We start from the raw sequence: 16,340 nt of genomic DNA, 5'->3' as shown, positions 1-16,340 counted from the left end.
TTAAATCTTCTCACACATTTGTTTATACAAATGTTTTTAAACCTTATAAATTCCCTGTAGTGCTTGTGATACAAACATTTCAGTAAACAGAGGCGGTGAAACTGACATCTAAACCCAGACTTCCTGAATTTACAAATACTAAATAACAACAATACGAACTACAAATAAAACCAGAAGGTAATAAATGAGTGATTTACAGAGGAAGTTCACATCAACTTTGAAGAGGTTTGTGTGTGTATTTTCTTCTGTGATAGTAAAATTGTTGACTGCCAAAGAAGGGTAAGAAATGTTTTTTGTCTTCAAATAAGAAGGTCATGTTCATGATGCAGTAGGATGCTTATTCAAAAGCAGTAGTAAAGTGGGCACCCCATTCAAAATGGGAAGTGATTTTGTGTGGGACCTAACTAAAAGTTATTCCATTTCTTTTTTCGTTTATCCTTGAAGGGGTTTGATTATATCAAGCTTAGCTGATTACAATGGCTCTGGTAAACTGTTCTTTCCTAATGTTCAGTGTGGTTCCTCTGTGCCTGGCCTTTTGTCTGAGCAAAAGCTGACCCAAGCAGCGCTATGAATTATCTAGAATACAGTTTTGTACTCTTCCCTGCTTTTCTTACTCTTTTCTGCAGTTCACTTTGCATTTTAGCTGACTGTACCTTGACAAAATTGAAGATAAGGAGCCAGAGAAGTGCAAACAAATGAAAATGGTGTTGAAAACTGAACAGCTTGAAATATTTATCCATCCCTATGTTGCTTGCCAAATGTCTTTTGTTGTATGCATTAATGAAGACAACAGTAGTTCAATTGGCTTGATATATTATTATGCTTAGTTATAAAATAATACATTTTATTACCTTCACTGCTCAATTCTAGAAGGAAGAAGTTAGAGCATTACTAACTAAAATTGCTAAATTTGGGGGTTTGCCTCCTCTTTTTTCCCACTGGAATGATTAGATGTACTGAAACCATCCTAACCATCCTCTCTCCCCTCTGCCTTTCTTCCCCCCATCTCTTCTGTATCATGATTTTCAAAGATGTTTGAAGGGTGTCTGTGCTAAACCTCCACCAGAGTGATCGGGCTACTCTTGAACTCTACCTCAGAGGCACAAATTGGCAGCTAGGGGGATGTGGTTTAAACCATCACCTAGGCAGTGTTATTTCCTCTGGAGAGTTAGGCATGTGGAGCATTCTCCAAGAGAAGCTGCTACTGACATCCTGGGCCACACCTGGGAGCTGTTCCTATGCTGGGGGAAAGCCAGGCAGGCCAGGATTTCTCAGTCTGCAGAGATCCCCCTCTTCTGCAGGCAAGGGGGCCACTGCCTTCAGCTCTGTATGGTTGGGAGGTCTGTGGAAAGCAGGAGTGAACTTGAGTGAAAAGTCCAGTACTTGCTCCTTGTTTCTTTGTAAGTATGAAAAGCTCAGGGTTTGTTCAACCTGAGGCATGCTCTGGTTGTTAGATTGCTTGTAAGTTCATTCACTGCTTTTTCTGTCCAGCTTCAGTAGAAAGTGAAAGCTGCAGTGAATGGTTTGCAGCAGGAAACACAGTTTGAGTATTTCATAAAAAGGAAATAGGCATGAATTAATGATAAATGTTTGCAAACTGTGTTAGAGGTGGTGATAAGTCTAGAGAAGTGTTTGCCAATCAAGAATTGTGTTCTTTGGTTCTTAATTCTGACACAATAGTTGTGATACAAATAAATGTCAGCTGCAAGTACCTTTGAAAAGCATGGATACTTGACTAGATGGGTAATGGAAAAATACGTGAGAAGAGTGTATTGCAATTTATTTATCTATAAATCTGAAAAGCTTACATTGTATTTGATTAGATCACAAAGACTATCTTGCTGGGAAAATGAATGCATTTTTCTGTGTAAACCCTGAAACATTTGGGGAAATGGCTTTTTCTTTTTGTCAAAACGCATTATAGCAGAAATGTGGGATCATAGGTTTTGGGTCTTAGATGTTGTTTATGAAACTTTGATGTATGAAATGAGATTTATTTGGAAAAGTTCTATTAAAGGTTGTTTGTGTTTTCATGCCTTTCTTCATGAGATTTTGAAGGTGGAACATTGGTAGTTTTACACTGTGGATTTGAATTCCAAATCAACCATTGAACAATTAAATCATTCAGTGTAAAATTTTATGATGAATCTATTAGCTGATAAACTTGGCAATGTGTTGAGCAACAGTTATAAATAACAACAGTTGCTAAGTAGAAAGTAATGTTACAGAGCAAAGAAAAGTACTGGCAAATAAAACTATTAGCAAAAGTGAAATTAAATGCCACTGCTAACCTCTACAAGTAAATAAGGCCTCGGTTTTCACCCAGTTAGAGTTAAAACTGTGATATGCCAACATGGGTCTCTAGACCAGCTTGTGAAGAGCCTTGGGTAATGCAGCACAATGCTGAAGGGGCTGACAATATGATATTGCTTGAATTTTTGGAATGTACTTTTCTGAGCATATTTTCATACACAAATTTTAACTTTAATATGATAAAATTGCCAAATTAGAGTTGTATAAAAGTTCAAGTAGGTTGCATTTAGGTCTTCAACTGGATCCCATTTTGTTCTGGGAACATGTAAGGAAAACTTCACAGAATTACTCTGCAAAAGCCAACTGAGGGCTAGTTCACATAAGTAAAATTTATTCCCCAAGTCAACTTTAAGTTGCTGGAAGGTTTAAAGTGTTTTTCAAGTAGAACCAATATGAGCAAAACTTCATCAGTGACATTGTGGAAGAACATGAAGTGTGTTTCTTGCGGTGCCTAATTGAAACGAGCTGCATAATTCAGTCTACTATGTAATCCATTTTTTAACCAAAATATGTAGATTACTTGAGGGAGGGTTTACTGCCTGTGCCCTTGAAGAGTAGAGCAAAATATTGAATGTAGGTCACCGGTGGGTTGGGGAGTTTTACACTAATTCCCATTCAGCCTTTGCTGTTGTCCAAAACTCACAGCACAGTGACTCAGTAGGGCATGATGTAGCTTTTCCCTCCCCCAGTGACAGACAAAAATAGAATGATCATCCTGAGTGGTATGATGCATAGCCCCAGCTGTGTGCCCTCTGACTGCTGTACCTGATGAATTTACCTTGGGAGCTGTGTCTGGGCTTGGGGAGATAACAGGAGGTGATAGAAGCCTTGGAGAATAAAACATGGCATGAGGAAGGGACACAGTGCTAGGCTTGTGGCAGCCCTGTACAAACAGTTGACTTGTCTAAATATTATCACTATCAAAGTCCTGTTAAAGGGCTGTAGTTGCTGTGCAGTGGCATGATCCCCTGCAATGTATTCATGCCTTCAAAAGCAGCAGAAGAAGGAGTAGGACTCAATTTCTTAATATCCATTTTACCTTCAGGTTTTCTTTCAAATGCTTTCCTCACTTAGATAATAAATTAATAGCTTTTAAAACAAGTGGCTAGCCAACTTAGCTGTACACATTTTAAGATTTACTTGGGTGTTGCAATTTCTTATGATTTTATCATATCTTTTGGTCCCCACTAGCTTGTTTGAAAAGTACTATAGAATTATACGCACACATAAACATCTGTTAAGATTTAAGCACTTGTGTGTATGGCAGCCTCTTGTAGAACTTTTTTGCTCTACTAAATATTGTTGAGTGATGTAGTTCTGGGTTTATTCTGAGACTGAGTTTTAGTGTTTTGATTTGGGGAGGATCTCCCTTAGAGTTTTTCAGCTAACTAAAAGGAAAGTTGAGACAGGGTACCTTAAACAGTGGTTGGACATAGTCAGTGATCTGTGAGAAACAATCCGGGTTTTTGTAAACAAGCTTCATTAGGAATCTTGAAGTTCAATTAACTCAGTGAAGTTAATGAAAGTCCTTAAACCACTTGATTAGGAATGTCATCATACTGTTTTCAAAGTGATGAGGTCTACATTTTTGTATATGCTAACTTGGAGGCTGGATATAAGATGTTTTTTTTCAGTTGCATATTTTGTGGCAAAAACATGTTTGTTAAAAGCATGATCACACCATATTAGAAAACAAACAGGTTTTTCCTGGCCAAATTAGTACAAAGGTGCATTAAATTAGGATAAATATTTTTATTTATATTAATATTTCTAACACATTTTATCATGTTGTTTTGTCCTGGAAAAAGTGGATTCTAGACCAGACATCTGATGTAAAAGTCTCAATACTGTCTCTCTTTCTATGGAGATTTCCTTATAAAATTAAGCAAATTGGAATATGAATTCATCTCTTTTTCAGAGCTTAGGGAATAGAGTAGTTTTCCTATATCTAGCAAGCATTTAGCCAAAACTTAGTCAAAGAAATTGAATGGTAGGAACTTGAACATAACATGTACTCTGATTTTTGAACTTTTACAAAGTAATTCACATTTACGGTTTGTGGGGTTTTTTTTTGATGAAGGTTTGCCACCCACAACTGGGTGGCATGAATTTGGAATCTGTAGGAGTCGCAACCAAACTGATTTTAAATCTTGCCTTTGTGTGTATTATTAATTAGATTACCCATGCTGATGCTGGATACAAGTTAAATGGGAGAGCATGAGAATATTTCTATTCAAATTGTGGGGCTTTTAGGTAATTGCTTATGTCTGTTTCTCTTGTGCAAGTGACTAATCTTGAGCAGTCTGCTAAATACTAGAAAAAAGTGCCACTTTCAGACTTCAGGTTAACAAAGCCATAAGCGCAGCAGAGTGCTCTGACCACAGGCCCTGGGCAGCAGAACTGCTGCTTTCCTTCTTCCATGCCTGCCTCTTGGTGCTGCCCTGTGCTCACCCTTGCCTGACACCCCAGGAATGCAGTCTGATCATTCCTACTTAGGCTTTCATCACTTAATGTTTCAACTAATTTTCTGTGGTTAATTACTATTTACTCTGCATCACTGGCTTGTCTCCTTTGCGTTCTTTGCCTTTCTCACCACTCTGCCCTGCAGTCTGGTCTGTGTCCCCATCCCTGCAGTGTTTCTTGGGCCTTTTCCATTCATGCATTTCAGGTTTGTTTCTGGAGTTTTGTTTTGTCTCTTGGTTTTGCTAGAAGACTGGTCCTATTATTCCTGTGCTTATTTAAATACATCTTTAGATTTTTCTGCATAGGAGACAAGTACCCCTTACTCATCAGAGGGAGAACTATTGCTCTGTTAAAATTCCTGCAAATGTTTAGAATCTGAATATGAGAGTTTCTTCCTTAATTTTTGTTTTCTAAAAAAGAAATATTCAATTTGGTTTCATTGGCTTCCTCCTGCATTTTTTTCAGAGCATATTTTTGTATGTTCTCACTGTGCAGTGAGAACAGTCTTTGATGTTGTCTTGCATCACCAAAACTCAGGAAAAGAGTTCTGAGCACTGATATTTTGATGAAATTTTATTTCCTTTGTCCAAGTGGACCCCCCCCACCAAAGATGAAGTTGTGAGAAGGAACTCAGAATTTTGACAGCAGCTTGTTCAGTAAAATTACTTTAGGATTTACAAGATACTGTTGTTTATTTGGAAACTGTCAAAAGGAGGTTTTAACGAAGTTGTATATTTTTTTTAGAACCATATTTTCTTAAAGAAAGTTGACATTAAGCAGTAGTCAGTTTGTAATGCAACAGGCAAGTGTTTAGGCAAGATTATTTATGTAACTGCCTATACTTCATATATTGTTCTGTAATGTGTTTTGATCAGTATATGCCTATATGAACTGCTGGGATGTCTCAAGAAATCAGACATGTGGACCTATACCAGATGTACTTTTCCTGAATGTCTCAGAACTCATTCATCAAATTCCAAGATGAAGTTAACTGATTCCTCATTTCAAACTGAAATAAGGAACATTGAGAGGAGGGTGTGGCTTTCTATTTCTTACCAAATGAGTACTCACAAATGTGACTAAAAACTACTTGGGGTGTTTGAATCTGGAAAACAGGGCTTGTGTCAGAAAAAACAAGGCAGTAGATGTTTGAGCAATAGCACTTTTTAGAAGCCTGGATTACGAGCTCCAGAAGTTGATCAAGATGATCAGGTATTTACTTTGCAGAGTAAATGCTAGGTAGAAAGCAGCAAGAGTCTTGTGCCAATACACAGCTCTGGACTGACCCAAAAAATGCTGTGCAAGGCAGGGAAGTGCAGTATGCTCCATGGTGTGTTCATGCTTTTATAGGGCACTTCTGCTTGTGTGTGTTTGCAGAAGCAGAGACTCAGGGTAGTGCTGGCAGTCTGAGCCGTCTGAGGCATAGAAAGGTCTGAAAGGCAAGTCTTCATCTCTTACTGTTGACATAGATGGAGTGTCTGCAAATAAACCAACAGGGAATGTTGTCAGGATGTTTCTGGCTGTGACTAGATGAAAGGATGTCTGTCAATTCTCAAATGTAGTTTATGACATGACCATAGAGTTGGGTTAGAACAGTGAGTGAAGAGCACAAAGTAGAGGACAAAAGTTTCTGTGGTCAGCAGAGCTCGTGAAATTCCAAGAGACATCTTAACCTATTATTCACCATGTAGTCATATTTACTATTATCTCTTGGTTTGCTCTTATTTATAACAGTATCTACAGCTAAACTACATACTATGATCTCCCATCACAGACTTTAAGAACTCAGAATGTTCTTTTCAAGCTCCAGACAAGTGAAAGCTAAAGATCAGCATTTTAAGAAACATTAAAAAAGAAAGGAATCAATCCCGCTTTCTCTTTAGTTCTGCAGTGGCATTTTGGAAGTGTAGCATATAGATAATACAGCCTGCAAGCTGCTGTACGTTTTTAGTAATAAGACAATAATTAGACAGTAAAAAATAAAAATAGCAAGTTAGTTTTTTTCATTCATTTTGTAATTGTCAGTATAAGGATCCAGCTCAAGGAGAATTTTGTACAAATATGATGGGAATGTATTTTTCTACATATTTTCTTCCACTACTCCAAGTGTACTTAGTTTTTTTTTTTAATCTAAGTGAACATATGATTAGGGAGAAAACCAAACCACTGCTCTTACCAAGTTTCAGTAATAGAAGCTGACAATGCCACTTCTGTTGCAGCATGTCCTCCCAGGTTTCATTTTTTTAAATCCTGTGTCAAAGCTGATTATTTTAAAAATGAGTGAAAGACAGTGAAATGTCTGAGTTAGCCATCCTGTTTACTGTGTATCTTTTTGTAGTGTTGGAGGCAGGTGCTTTTCTGTTGAGCTGATCCAATCCCATGTCTCTCCTGGTGGAGAGATCTCCAAAGAGTGTGAGGCCTGAAAGAGTGCTGTGGGCTTTTGTGAGCCACTGTGAGTGAGCTGGAGGGTAACTGCAGCAAAGAGAACAGCTCACTTCCCTTTGCACTGTAGCAGAGAAGTTTTTTTTCTTTGCAGAGTATAAGGAGATATACAGTGTGTATTTATGCCTACTAAATATTCCTATCTTCATTGATTATGTATTCAATTCATGGTTCAGGTGTGACTTGGTACCACTAAGCAAAGCCACAGACTCGTTAAATTTGTGTAGTTAATGGTTAAAGTAAACTCAGAAAAGGGAGAAGTGTGGCAGTGACTGGTTCACCCAAGACAGGAAGAAAAACTCTTCCTCTGCTTTTAGTGCAAGAGAAGAAGAAAAACTCCATTACACATCTTCCTCTGAGTATTGTTCTTGCAAGGGTCAAAATTGACAAAGAATATGTTTAAATATTAAAGTGAAATAACACAGTGGGAGTGAGGAAACCACATGCCATTTAAACTGCAGGATGCATACCTAAAACAGTATTGGAGGTGCGATCAATAATGAATATGTAAGCACTAATTTCCTTCTAAAATATCTGTTTGCCAATTTTAAACATCCAAGGTCACAAACACCCAAAATGTATATAGGAAGTGTACAAACTGGTGGTTGCAGTTTAGAGAATTTGCTTGTTCTTTTTGAAACATGTAAAAATAGTCATCTGAAGTCTTCAAAGGGCAGGGGCAAAAGAAATGTAACTTTGGAAAACACACAGCACTGATTTCTGTCCTTTCATATGTAAAAAACCCCCACATGTCCCCACTTATCCAAGTCTGAACACCTTTGATAATCTCCCTGTTTAGTCATTAGGGATTTTAAAAGGAATGCTTACATTTAGGTAAAAAAAAAAAATTGTATTAAAGTATTCTGTTTAAAATGCAGGAAAAATCCATTTCTTTCATGATTGATTACCGTTATGACCTATATAAAATATGGTAAAAAAATTATGGTATCATCAGTAAGTGTTCAAAAAGCATTGAAAACAAGCACTTGATCAAAGCTGAATACAGCTTGAAGATGCTGTTTCTAAGTATAGGTTATCCTGTAGTGTTTATTCTCAAGGGAATGACTTAATAGCAGATAGGTTTTGCTGTACTGTCCTAGGAGTATCCTTTGGTATTCTTTTGCCCTTCATGCAAAACCTGAACTGTAGTACATGCACCAGAAAGGACAAACTCTAGTTCCATGTTTATAAGAGCTCTGGGGCAGTCTGCACTTCTGCTGTATGTTGCAGTGTTTATAACACAGCAATGCTTTAAAGGTCGTCATTCTTTAAGCATGATCTTAAAAACAAAAAGAAAAAGGAAAAAACCAAACCCAGCCAAAAAACCAGCCCCAAACTTAACACCCCAGAAGGCATGGTGAGGGCTGCAGGTGTTCAAAGAATCAAAACCACGAGCTGCAGACAGGAAGCAGCTGCTCGAACTCCTTCCCTCTGTGCTGGCGTTAGGGAGCCTCTTGGCCCTGCGGACAGAATGAACCAAGGGATGCGCAGGACTGGGCTGCTTGTGCAATTTAAACTTTTTCATTTCCCTGTAAGAACAGAGCCATCTAGGGAACCTTTCTTGCTTTTGGATTAGTGACTGTGGCCTCGTCAGAGACCTGAACTTTGAAAAATGGGGTTTTAAGCACAATTTTTAAAACTATACATACATTTGTATCGGTTGTTGGACATTAATTAGTCAAGACTTGCTCATTATAGTTCTAATAACATGATATTTTGTTTTACAGATTCCTAGAGAACATTTGGTTTTTCCTCCTTTAATGTTTAGGATTCACGTGTGCAGTTCTGTCAGCCAGTCCCATTGTTCTAGTTCCAGAGTTTGCATGATCACAGTCATCACTTTGATAAAAGGAGTAAAACATTCAGTGTGCAAAAGGGGGTAAATATTCTTGGCATCAACCTGTCCTTTTGGACACAAGGTCATCTGTCCTCATATCTTTGAGTGGTTTATAAAAATAGTGTTCTAGGAGCTTTGCCTGCCTTCCTGGTTCCAAATTGCCCGTCTCACCTCTCTCCTTCTTAGAAGACTTTGGAGAAAAAGTTGCAAGTTCTGTAGCTGTTGATTCCCCTGGGCTTTTGAAGTGCCAGCGGTTTGCATCTCTGTATTTAGCTTATCTACAAACAGATCGGCAACACCCAGGAGGTTGTCTTCGCCTTTTTTATTCCTTTTTTTTTTTTTTTTTTTTTTTTAAATTTTTCACTATGGAGAAACTTTCCTGTCACTTTATTGTGAAGACACTAACACTAGGGAGAATGCATCTGAGAGGAGACTTCCCTAGGGCAATGCGTGTAGGGTGTGAAGGTTTGCATGCCCAGAGCCAGCCAGGCTTTCCCTGCGGCACAACACCTCTGAGCTCTCCTCTCGCAGCTGGGGCTCAGGGCTCAGAGGAAACGCGCATGACTGCCAAAACCAGCTTTTACAGCAATCCTACTCTTGCTGCCTCTGCATGAAAGCATTTGGCACCTGGTTTCAAACCTTTTTTTTCACAGTTGCTGGCGGGCTCCTGTCAGTCACAAAGACTTGGCTCGGGGTTGTGAATTTCTCCGCCACGGTTCCCTGGGAAGGTTGGTCTATTTTCCTTACTGCTCCTATGCCAGCGCTAAGCGTTGATGGGAAGGAGGGATGAAGTAGTCCTCAGATGTGTTTTGTCAGGGTGTAGTTCAGTGGAAATGGAAGAATGGACACAGACAATGAGAGAGCCAGAATCAGGATGGTTGAAGGTGATGTCAGTGAGAAAACTGGCAGCATCCCACAGCTGATGATTACCCCAGTGGAAAGTAAATTTGTGCCTTTCCTTTGGATTGCACCTATCAGTGCTCTACACCTAAAGCCCAGATTTCATTGTTGGAATGAAGTGAAAATCAGCAAGGTAATGTGTAATCAAACACAGCTGATGACCTTTCTACCTGCTGGTGGTTTGCAGTCTGTCCTGTTCCTAAGGAGGTGTTGGTGCAGGTGCCAAGGCTGTAAATTGTATTTCACATCTTTGTGTCTGCATGGCTTTGACACTTCAGTGCACGCCACAACAGTATTTAGTAGAGGCATATTTGCAGAGTTGGCATTAGAAATTTGGCTTTTGTTTTTAACGTCCTGTTAGAGATGCCAGTATGGGAAACAGAGGTTTGCTTTTAGGTCAGGTTTTTTTCTTCTCTCTCTCTCTTTTTTTTTTCCTTCCCCCCCCCCCCCTTCTTTCCTTTCATTTTAAGGAGTTTTCATTCATTTTGCATTTTGGAAAAGCCCTCATCCTTTCTCCTTCCCTAGAGGCTTGTGGTTTCATTAAAACTAACCTGAAGCAACACAGACTACTAACACGGTATCAGAACAAGGCAGATGGGAGAGAAAATGTTCAATTTAACTTATGAACACGCTTTACTTGGAATAATATGCTCATTAGATCAGCAGCTGTGTAATCATCCTGGAGTTGTCTGGCTTAATGTTTGAGGTTTTTTCCCCCCCCCCCTTTTTTTTAATCTGTTAACCAAGTAAAGTGGAAATGTAGCAGTTCCTAGAGATCTTTTGCTTCAAAAGTTAGTGATGGATTAGTGTAAAATATTAGTACATATTAATCAATATAGATATATTTCAACTGCCCCCCACCCTGCTCTGTGCCAAATGAAGTATTGATCTAGGGCTGTCCAGAGCCTGGTAAACTCTACAGTAGCAAAAAAATGAACCTTCCTTAATATAAGTAATTTGACAATATATTTATGTATCGCATTTTCATCTTGTTTCTGAGTGACAGAGACACAAAATGAGGTTTCTCTTTCCCCTCCTCCTCACCAGTCTGGTGAATGAGTGAAAACAGCTTCATGAGAACTCACTCAGCATGTGGGCATGACTGGCAGTTCTGGCTTTGAAGTGTCCTGGAGACGTGGCACTTAAAATTTGCTTCACAAGAGCCTCGCCCCATGTTGCCGAGAATGCATGATGTTGTGTTCTCCAGAAACATTGGATTTCTATATGCATTGGCTTTTTATTTTTCATGATCTGCCCAGAGCTCTGACTTTTACCATGTTTTAGGAAAACACAGCCTGATTTAAGTGCCTGCATGGAAGCAACTGCTTTGATGATCTAACCACAAGTGGTTCCAGGTTTTATTGGCATAAGCTATGAAACTAATGGCATCAATATTTGTTGATGACTTAACATTTTCAGTTTAGGTAAATATCAGAAATATAAATTTGGCATAGTTCTTATAGCAGCTGTCAGTAGCATGGAATTATTGCTTGTTTGGTGAGACAGTGAGTTGCAAAATAATTTACTTCTGTTTCTTCTAAAAGTGGAAAAGTACTCTTAAAATGTACCTCATCTGTTCTTGAATTGTATGATTTGCAAGTTCTTTTTAAAGAAACAAGATTAAAAAGAGACACCACTGAAATACTTTAGAAAGGGACATTTTAAACTCTGACACGCTACTGCTATGGAAAGTTGTAAAATAGTCCCTCTAGTGTACTGCTGCTGTAAGCAGGCACAGCAATAATCTGATGTGATTAACTGAAGAGTATGGCTGCAGGAAATTACAAAATAATGTTTTGGCAAGGCATATTCAAGTTCTTACATAAACTGGAGAGTCTGATCTACAACTATAAGTCAAGCCATAATAAATATCAGCCCCCCCCCCCCCCCAAAAGTTGAGTTCCTAATGAAATAAAGAGTTAATGATGTACAGTGTGAGACCATTGCTCTTGCCAGCAGTGCATGAAACATGAATGAGGAGCAGAGCCACTCACCAGGGTGTGGGCTGAGGTGTGCTTCCTCTTCCAGCGCTGTAGATTTTAATTTTGTGTCATATTTTGCATAAACTGCCTATGTTCTGAAAAAGAAACTTGGATGTCCGCATCTTCCTGAAGTGCATGTGACTTTGATGTGACTTCTAAAGACCTGCTTAACCTCTGTCTCATGCTGTTAGGCAGTGCAAAGGAGCTGTACTGGGGTGGGGGCAGTATAAAACATCTTCCTTTTATGCCTGGAAGCTCTTGCTAGTATCTCCCAGTGTCAGGTTCCCTGCAGGCAAATCACAGAGTTATTGTGCTTTTCAGTGTGAAGGAATGTATTCATCGTGGGATGTTTTGGAGTATAAATGTTTCTTTTTTCGTGTGTTGTAGCTGGCCAGAATGTCAGTTAGGAATCTTTACTAAATACCTGTTTTTTGCTGACTATTCCTGCTGGTCGTGTGTGCAAAGTTCTGCAGCCCTTTGGACATTTGTTTGTTGCAGAGCAGCACCAGGCATGGAATCCCTGTTTTTCTGGACTTTGTACAGGCAAGGAGTGCTACTTTTGCACTTAAACTAAGATCCAGTTAAGCCTCATTCAAAGTACAGGAGCATCTGTCAGAGTCCTTGCTTTGGAAGAGAGCTGAGTGATCATTTAGGGTTAAATGCATAAAAAGGGATTAAAGCTCTGCTGAAAGGAAGAGAGCAAAGCAAAAAAAAGCACATGCAAAGTGCTAAATTGCATGTTAGGGACTTTAATGTGTATAGTACATTGTAATTTTGGAGTTCAGAAATGCACAATATTATAGGTTCCCTCATACCAACTGTATAGGGCTTCAAACGATCACTGTTCTGAAAAACTCCTACATCTTTCTTTGTCAGTTATTGAAAATCAGACATTTTGCTGCACTGAAGTTTGTTTTCCTGAATAACCATTGAAATTGAATGACAATTGAATGACAATTGAAATATCAGGGAATTCAGCTTATACATAACTGCAGTCATCCCCATAGACCCTGACATTTGGGAACTCTTAGTTGTTTCTGTAGTGTCTCAGAACCAAAGAACTGAAATTTCAAGTAGCAGGAGAATCTTGCTTTGCCCCACCTTTTGTTGGAGCAAATACATTTACAAGTAGATGATACTGAAATAGTGTGTTGACCAGAAGTGGTGATTCCACGTGTGGTTGCTGGTGTAAGTATTCTGACATTTTCTCAGAATTCTTTAGGGAAACCGCAACTGCAAGAAAAATGCCTCTCGGTAGATATGGCTCTGTTTCTTGACAGTGCTGTTTCAAGCTGTGGTTTAATAGGAGTGGTTCAATGGGTAAGCATTATCTTTTATTCTCTGGAAGTTGAATCTGTATTGTAATCTTTACTAGAGACTGGAATGCTTAATGGTTTCTGTTCTAAGAGCAGGGAAGATTCTTGTAGTCTCGTGTTGTCTCTAGTCATGCAGTTCCTTTCTCCATCCTTTTCTCTGCATGTTTTCTGGTAAATGCTTCCCTGGCTTCCCCAGCGTGTGTGGGTGTCATTGTGGGCCTCTGTGCCCGCCCCCTCCAAGTTTTCATTTCAGTTCCTGAAAAAGTTTTCCTACTCCTCTTATGTATAAATCTTGCTTTTGTTTGTGTACATATTGATAACTCTAAAATGTAACTTGGCAGTACACTTTGGTAATATTTGCTAGTTACCTACCTAAAATTTGTAATTTTATTTTTACAGCTTTTTTTTTTTTTAATGTTATCTTGAAGGAGCTGTAATTAGCTGTGAAGAGTAAGCCATATGTCTACTGGGTTTGATTATGCTAGATAAGTGAGAATTCCTCTAAGGAAAAGGGTCTGTGTGGGCGGAATAGTTGGCAAGGGATTTTTTGTATGCTGGGAAATATCATGTTAAAACAAGTAAGGGATGTTCAGTTCACCAGACTTGCCCCTCTTTGTTTTGAGAACCATGAAGCCTCCTGTGATTCTTGCCAATCAGTGCCCACCCATGCATCAGGGCAGATCATTTTGCCACTGAACCCCACAGCATCTTGTCTCGTGTGGCTCAGGGCTCCTTGCAGCCCTGTGCTGGGATTCTTGCAGGTGTGCAGGGGCAAGTTCTGGTCTGCTATGGAAACCAGAACTCCCCTGCATCACCAAGACTTGTTAAAGGAGTCTTTTTTCCCTTTTGATATTTTGATTAATGTGAAATAGTTTTAAATTATTTTTGTCACTTATTTAATCAACTTAATTCACAATTTCTAAAGCTTATTCTAGACCATGTTGCATTTCTTCTGTTCAGAGGGGAAATATATGCCCCCATCTTTGATTATCTTAATGGCATATTTAGTTGTTTTTATTATTCTTTGCTGTAAGGCAAAACAAGATTTTTTTTTTAATGGCATTAATTTCCACAGCAGTTTAAATGAACTCCAAATATTGCTTTCACAGGATTAATCTAACATTAATTCTTAATTTTGCTCATCTGCCTATGAATTATTATTCACTATGGAGGCTTTGTAACTTCAGTTTAAGCTGTAGTTTGTGATATTTCTCTGTGGTTTTTACTTTGTCATTCTCCTGTGTAAACATGTAATTTTCCTTCCTTTGAGAGATGCATTTTGAACTGTCTTTTATGGTCATGGTAGTCTTGTAATTAAAACTTCAAAAATAAACAACTGAAATTGTAGTGATTATTCCCAAATGCCTGTGAAATGTAGAATTGCTGAATTGAATTTTGATACTGCCGATAAAAAGCTTTTTGAGATTTCTCTTCCGCTTAATATGGATTTTGATTTGAAAAGATACAGGCTGCAACTTCTGAGGAGTTCAGGGGAAACCTTGTCACTGAAGTGTGGACATTCAGGCAGGGTGGCATTTTGGGTCATTTTCTCTCTCTAGCAAATAAGACTTGCATATCTGCATATGAGTAAATAGTTATGAGGGAGAGGACTGGCCAGGCAGAGTCAAATAGTTCTTGTAAGAATTCAACTGCCAGCAAAGCAACTCGATGTATGTGACAACTCGGTGTGTGTGTGTGTGTGTGTGTGTGTGCGTGTTCTGCCGTTCCTAATGCCCCCTCGCTTTGTGCGCAACCTCAGCGCCTACAGGAGATGCTCTCTTGGGATGAGGTGTTCCAGACTGCTGCTGGATTCCAAACATGAGAAGGGGTCAGGGCTCCTCTGTGCGACTTTGGCCGTGGGGCCGATGGGAGGGCTCAGCTTTGGCCCCCGAGGTGGCCGAGCTCTGGCTCTGTGTCGCCCCTCCGCCTTCCAGCCGGGGCCCCGGGCTTCTCTTGCCTCGGCCTCTGGCTCCCTCTGCTGCCCAAACTCCTCCTTTCCGCAGCTACCCAAGGAACCCAAGCAGTCGAAGGACAAAATTTGATTACAAGTGCATCCAGGTCCAATTGCAAATTGTGTTTGGCACGGCCAGATTTTGTCTCTGTTTATATAATTTGATTTGAAGTAGTGCTGCTGATAAAGAAACAGTAGAGAACAAAATGTTTTATTGCTTCTGTTCTACAACTAATCTTAGTTTGTTTCCCTCTCCTGCAGGTGATAGAAACACTTTCAAAGCTTTCCCGCACTCCCATTGCACTAGGCACAGGCATAAGGTATGTTATTGCTGTTGGGAATGGTGGCAGTAATGCCTCTTGGTGGGATGGTCCTTGGAAAAGTTGTTAGGGGCAGTATAGGCTTCTCCACTAAGAGCCTCTCTAGCTGTAAGCCACAGTGCCAGGTGGGCAGCTGTGCAAGGCTCTGGACCTCTGAGGAGCTCCAGAAGGTGTGTGCTACCTCTGGTACTCGCTGAAGGGTCTGAATCATGTGTTCTGCTCTTGCTGAAACAGGAGGTGAACAGAGGAGCAGCAGTTCTGGTATTGCAGAACTTGGGTGATAATTGTGACACAGGGATCAGAAGTCAAGCTGATGTAGTGCTGATTTATGAGACAAATGGGGTTTCTCTTCATTCTTGCTTCTAAAAAATCAGCAAAATTGGCCAAGTTGTGCGATTCTTGTTTTCAAAAAGAAACAAAAAAAACCCTCCAACCAGATCTAACCTGAAAGTTTTGATCATTTTTTCCAGTTGAAAAATGTTAATGGTGTGTATTATTGGTGATTTATAACAACTGTGCCCAGTAGGGTTTCATTATATTAAGTGTCAATCCACACAATGAAGTATAAATACACATATACTGCTCATCAGAGAAAGGGGGGAGCATGTGAGCACATTAGTATACAATAATCTGTGTGAAAATTTTGGAAACCAAAGAGAAATACACTATATGACTTGGCTAGTGGTGTCTGTAATTAATACTATTTTTCTTTCTGTAGGCCCTTCCCTACAGAAGAAAGCATTGATGATGAAGATATCTACAAAGGTCTTCCTGATTTAATAGAGTATGTTGTAAATATTAATACTAATCTGTTAA

At 39.3% G+C, this 16,340-nt stretch overlaps 1 protein-coding gene across 1 annotated transcript in view; it reads left to right on the top strand.

The window, feature by feature from the left end:
• Nucleotides 1-16,340, top strand: part of VAV3 (vav guanine nucleotide exchange factor 3) — a gene marked incomplete at its 5' end in the record, with an annotated part of 139,605 nt that overhangs the window by 33,588 nt on the left and 89,677 nt on the right. Inside the window, 2 exons of the mRNA XM_084211000.1 lie at nucleotides 15,466-15,524; nucleotides 16,243-16,308. Coding sequence (XP_084067126.1) covers nucleotides 15,466-15,524; nucleotides 16,243-16,308 — 125 coding nt within the window. The remainder of the gene's footprint in view (nucleotides 1-15,465; nucleotides 15,525-16,242; nucleotides 16,309-16,340) is intronic.

The sequence above is a fragment of the Fringilla coelebs genome (genome assembly GCF_963513975.1).
Source record: "Fringilla coelebs genome assembly, chromosome: 9".
Classification (NCBI taxonomy): domain Eukaryota; kingdom Metazoa; phylum Chordata; class Aves; order Passeriformes; family Fringillidae; genus Fringilla; species Fringilla coelebs.
This window is presented reverse-complemented; position numbering and strand designations above follow the sequence as displayed.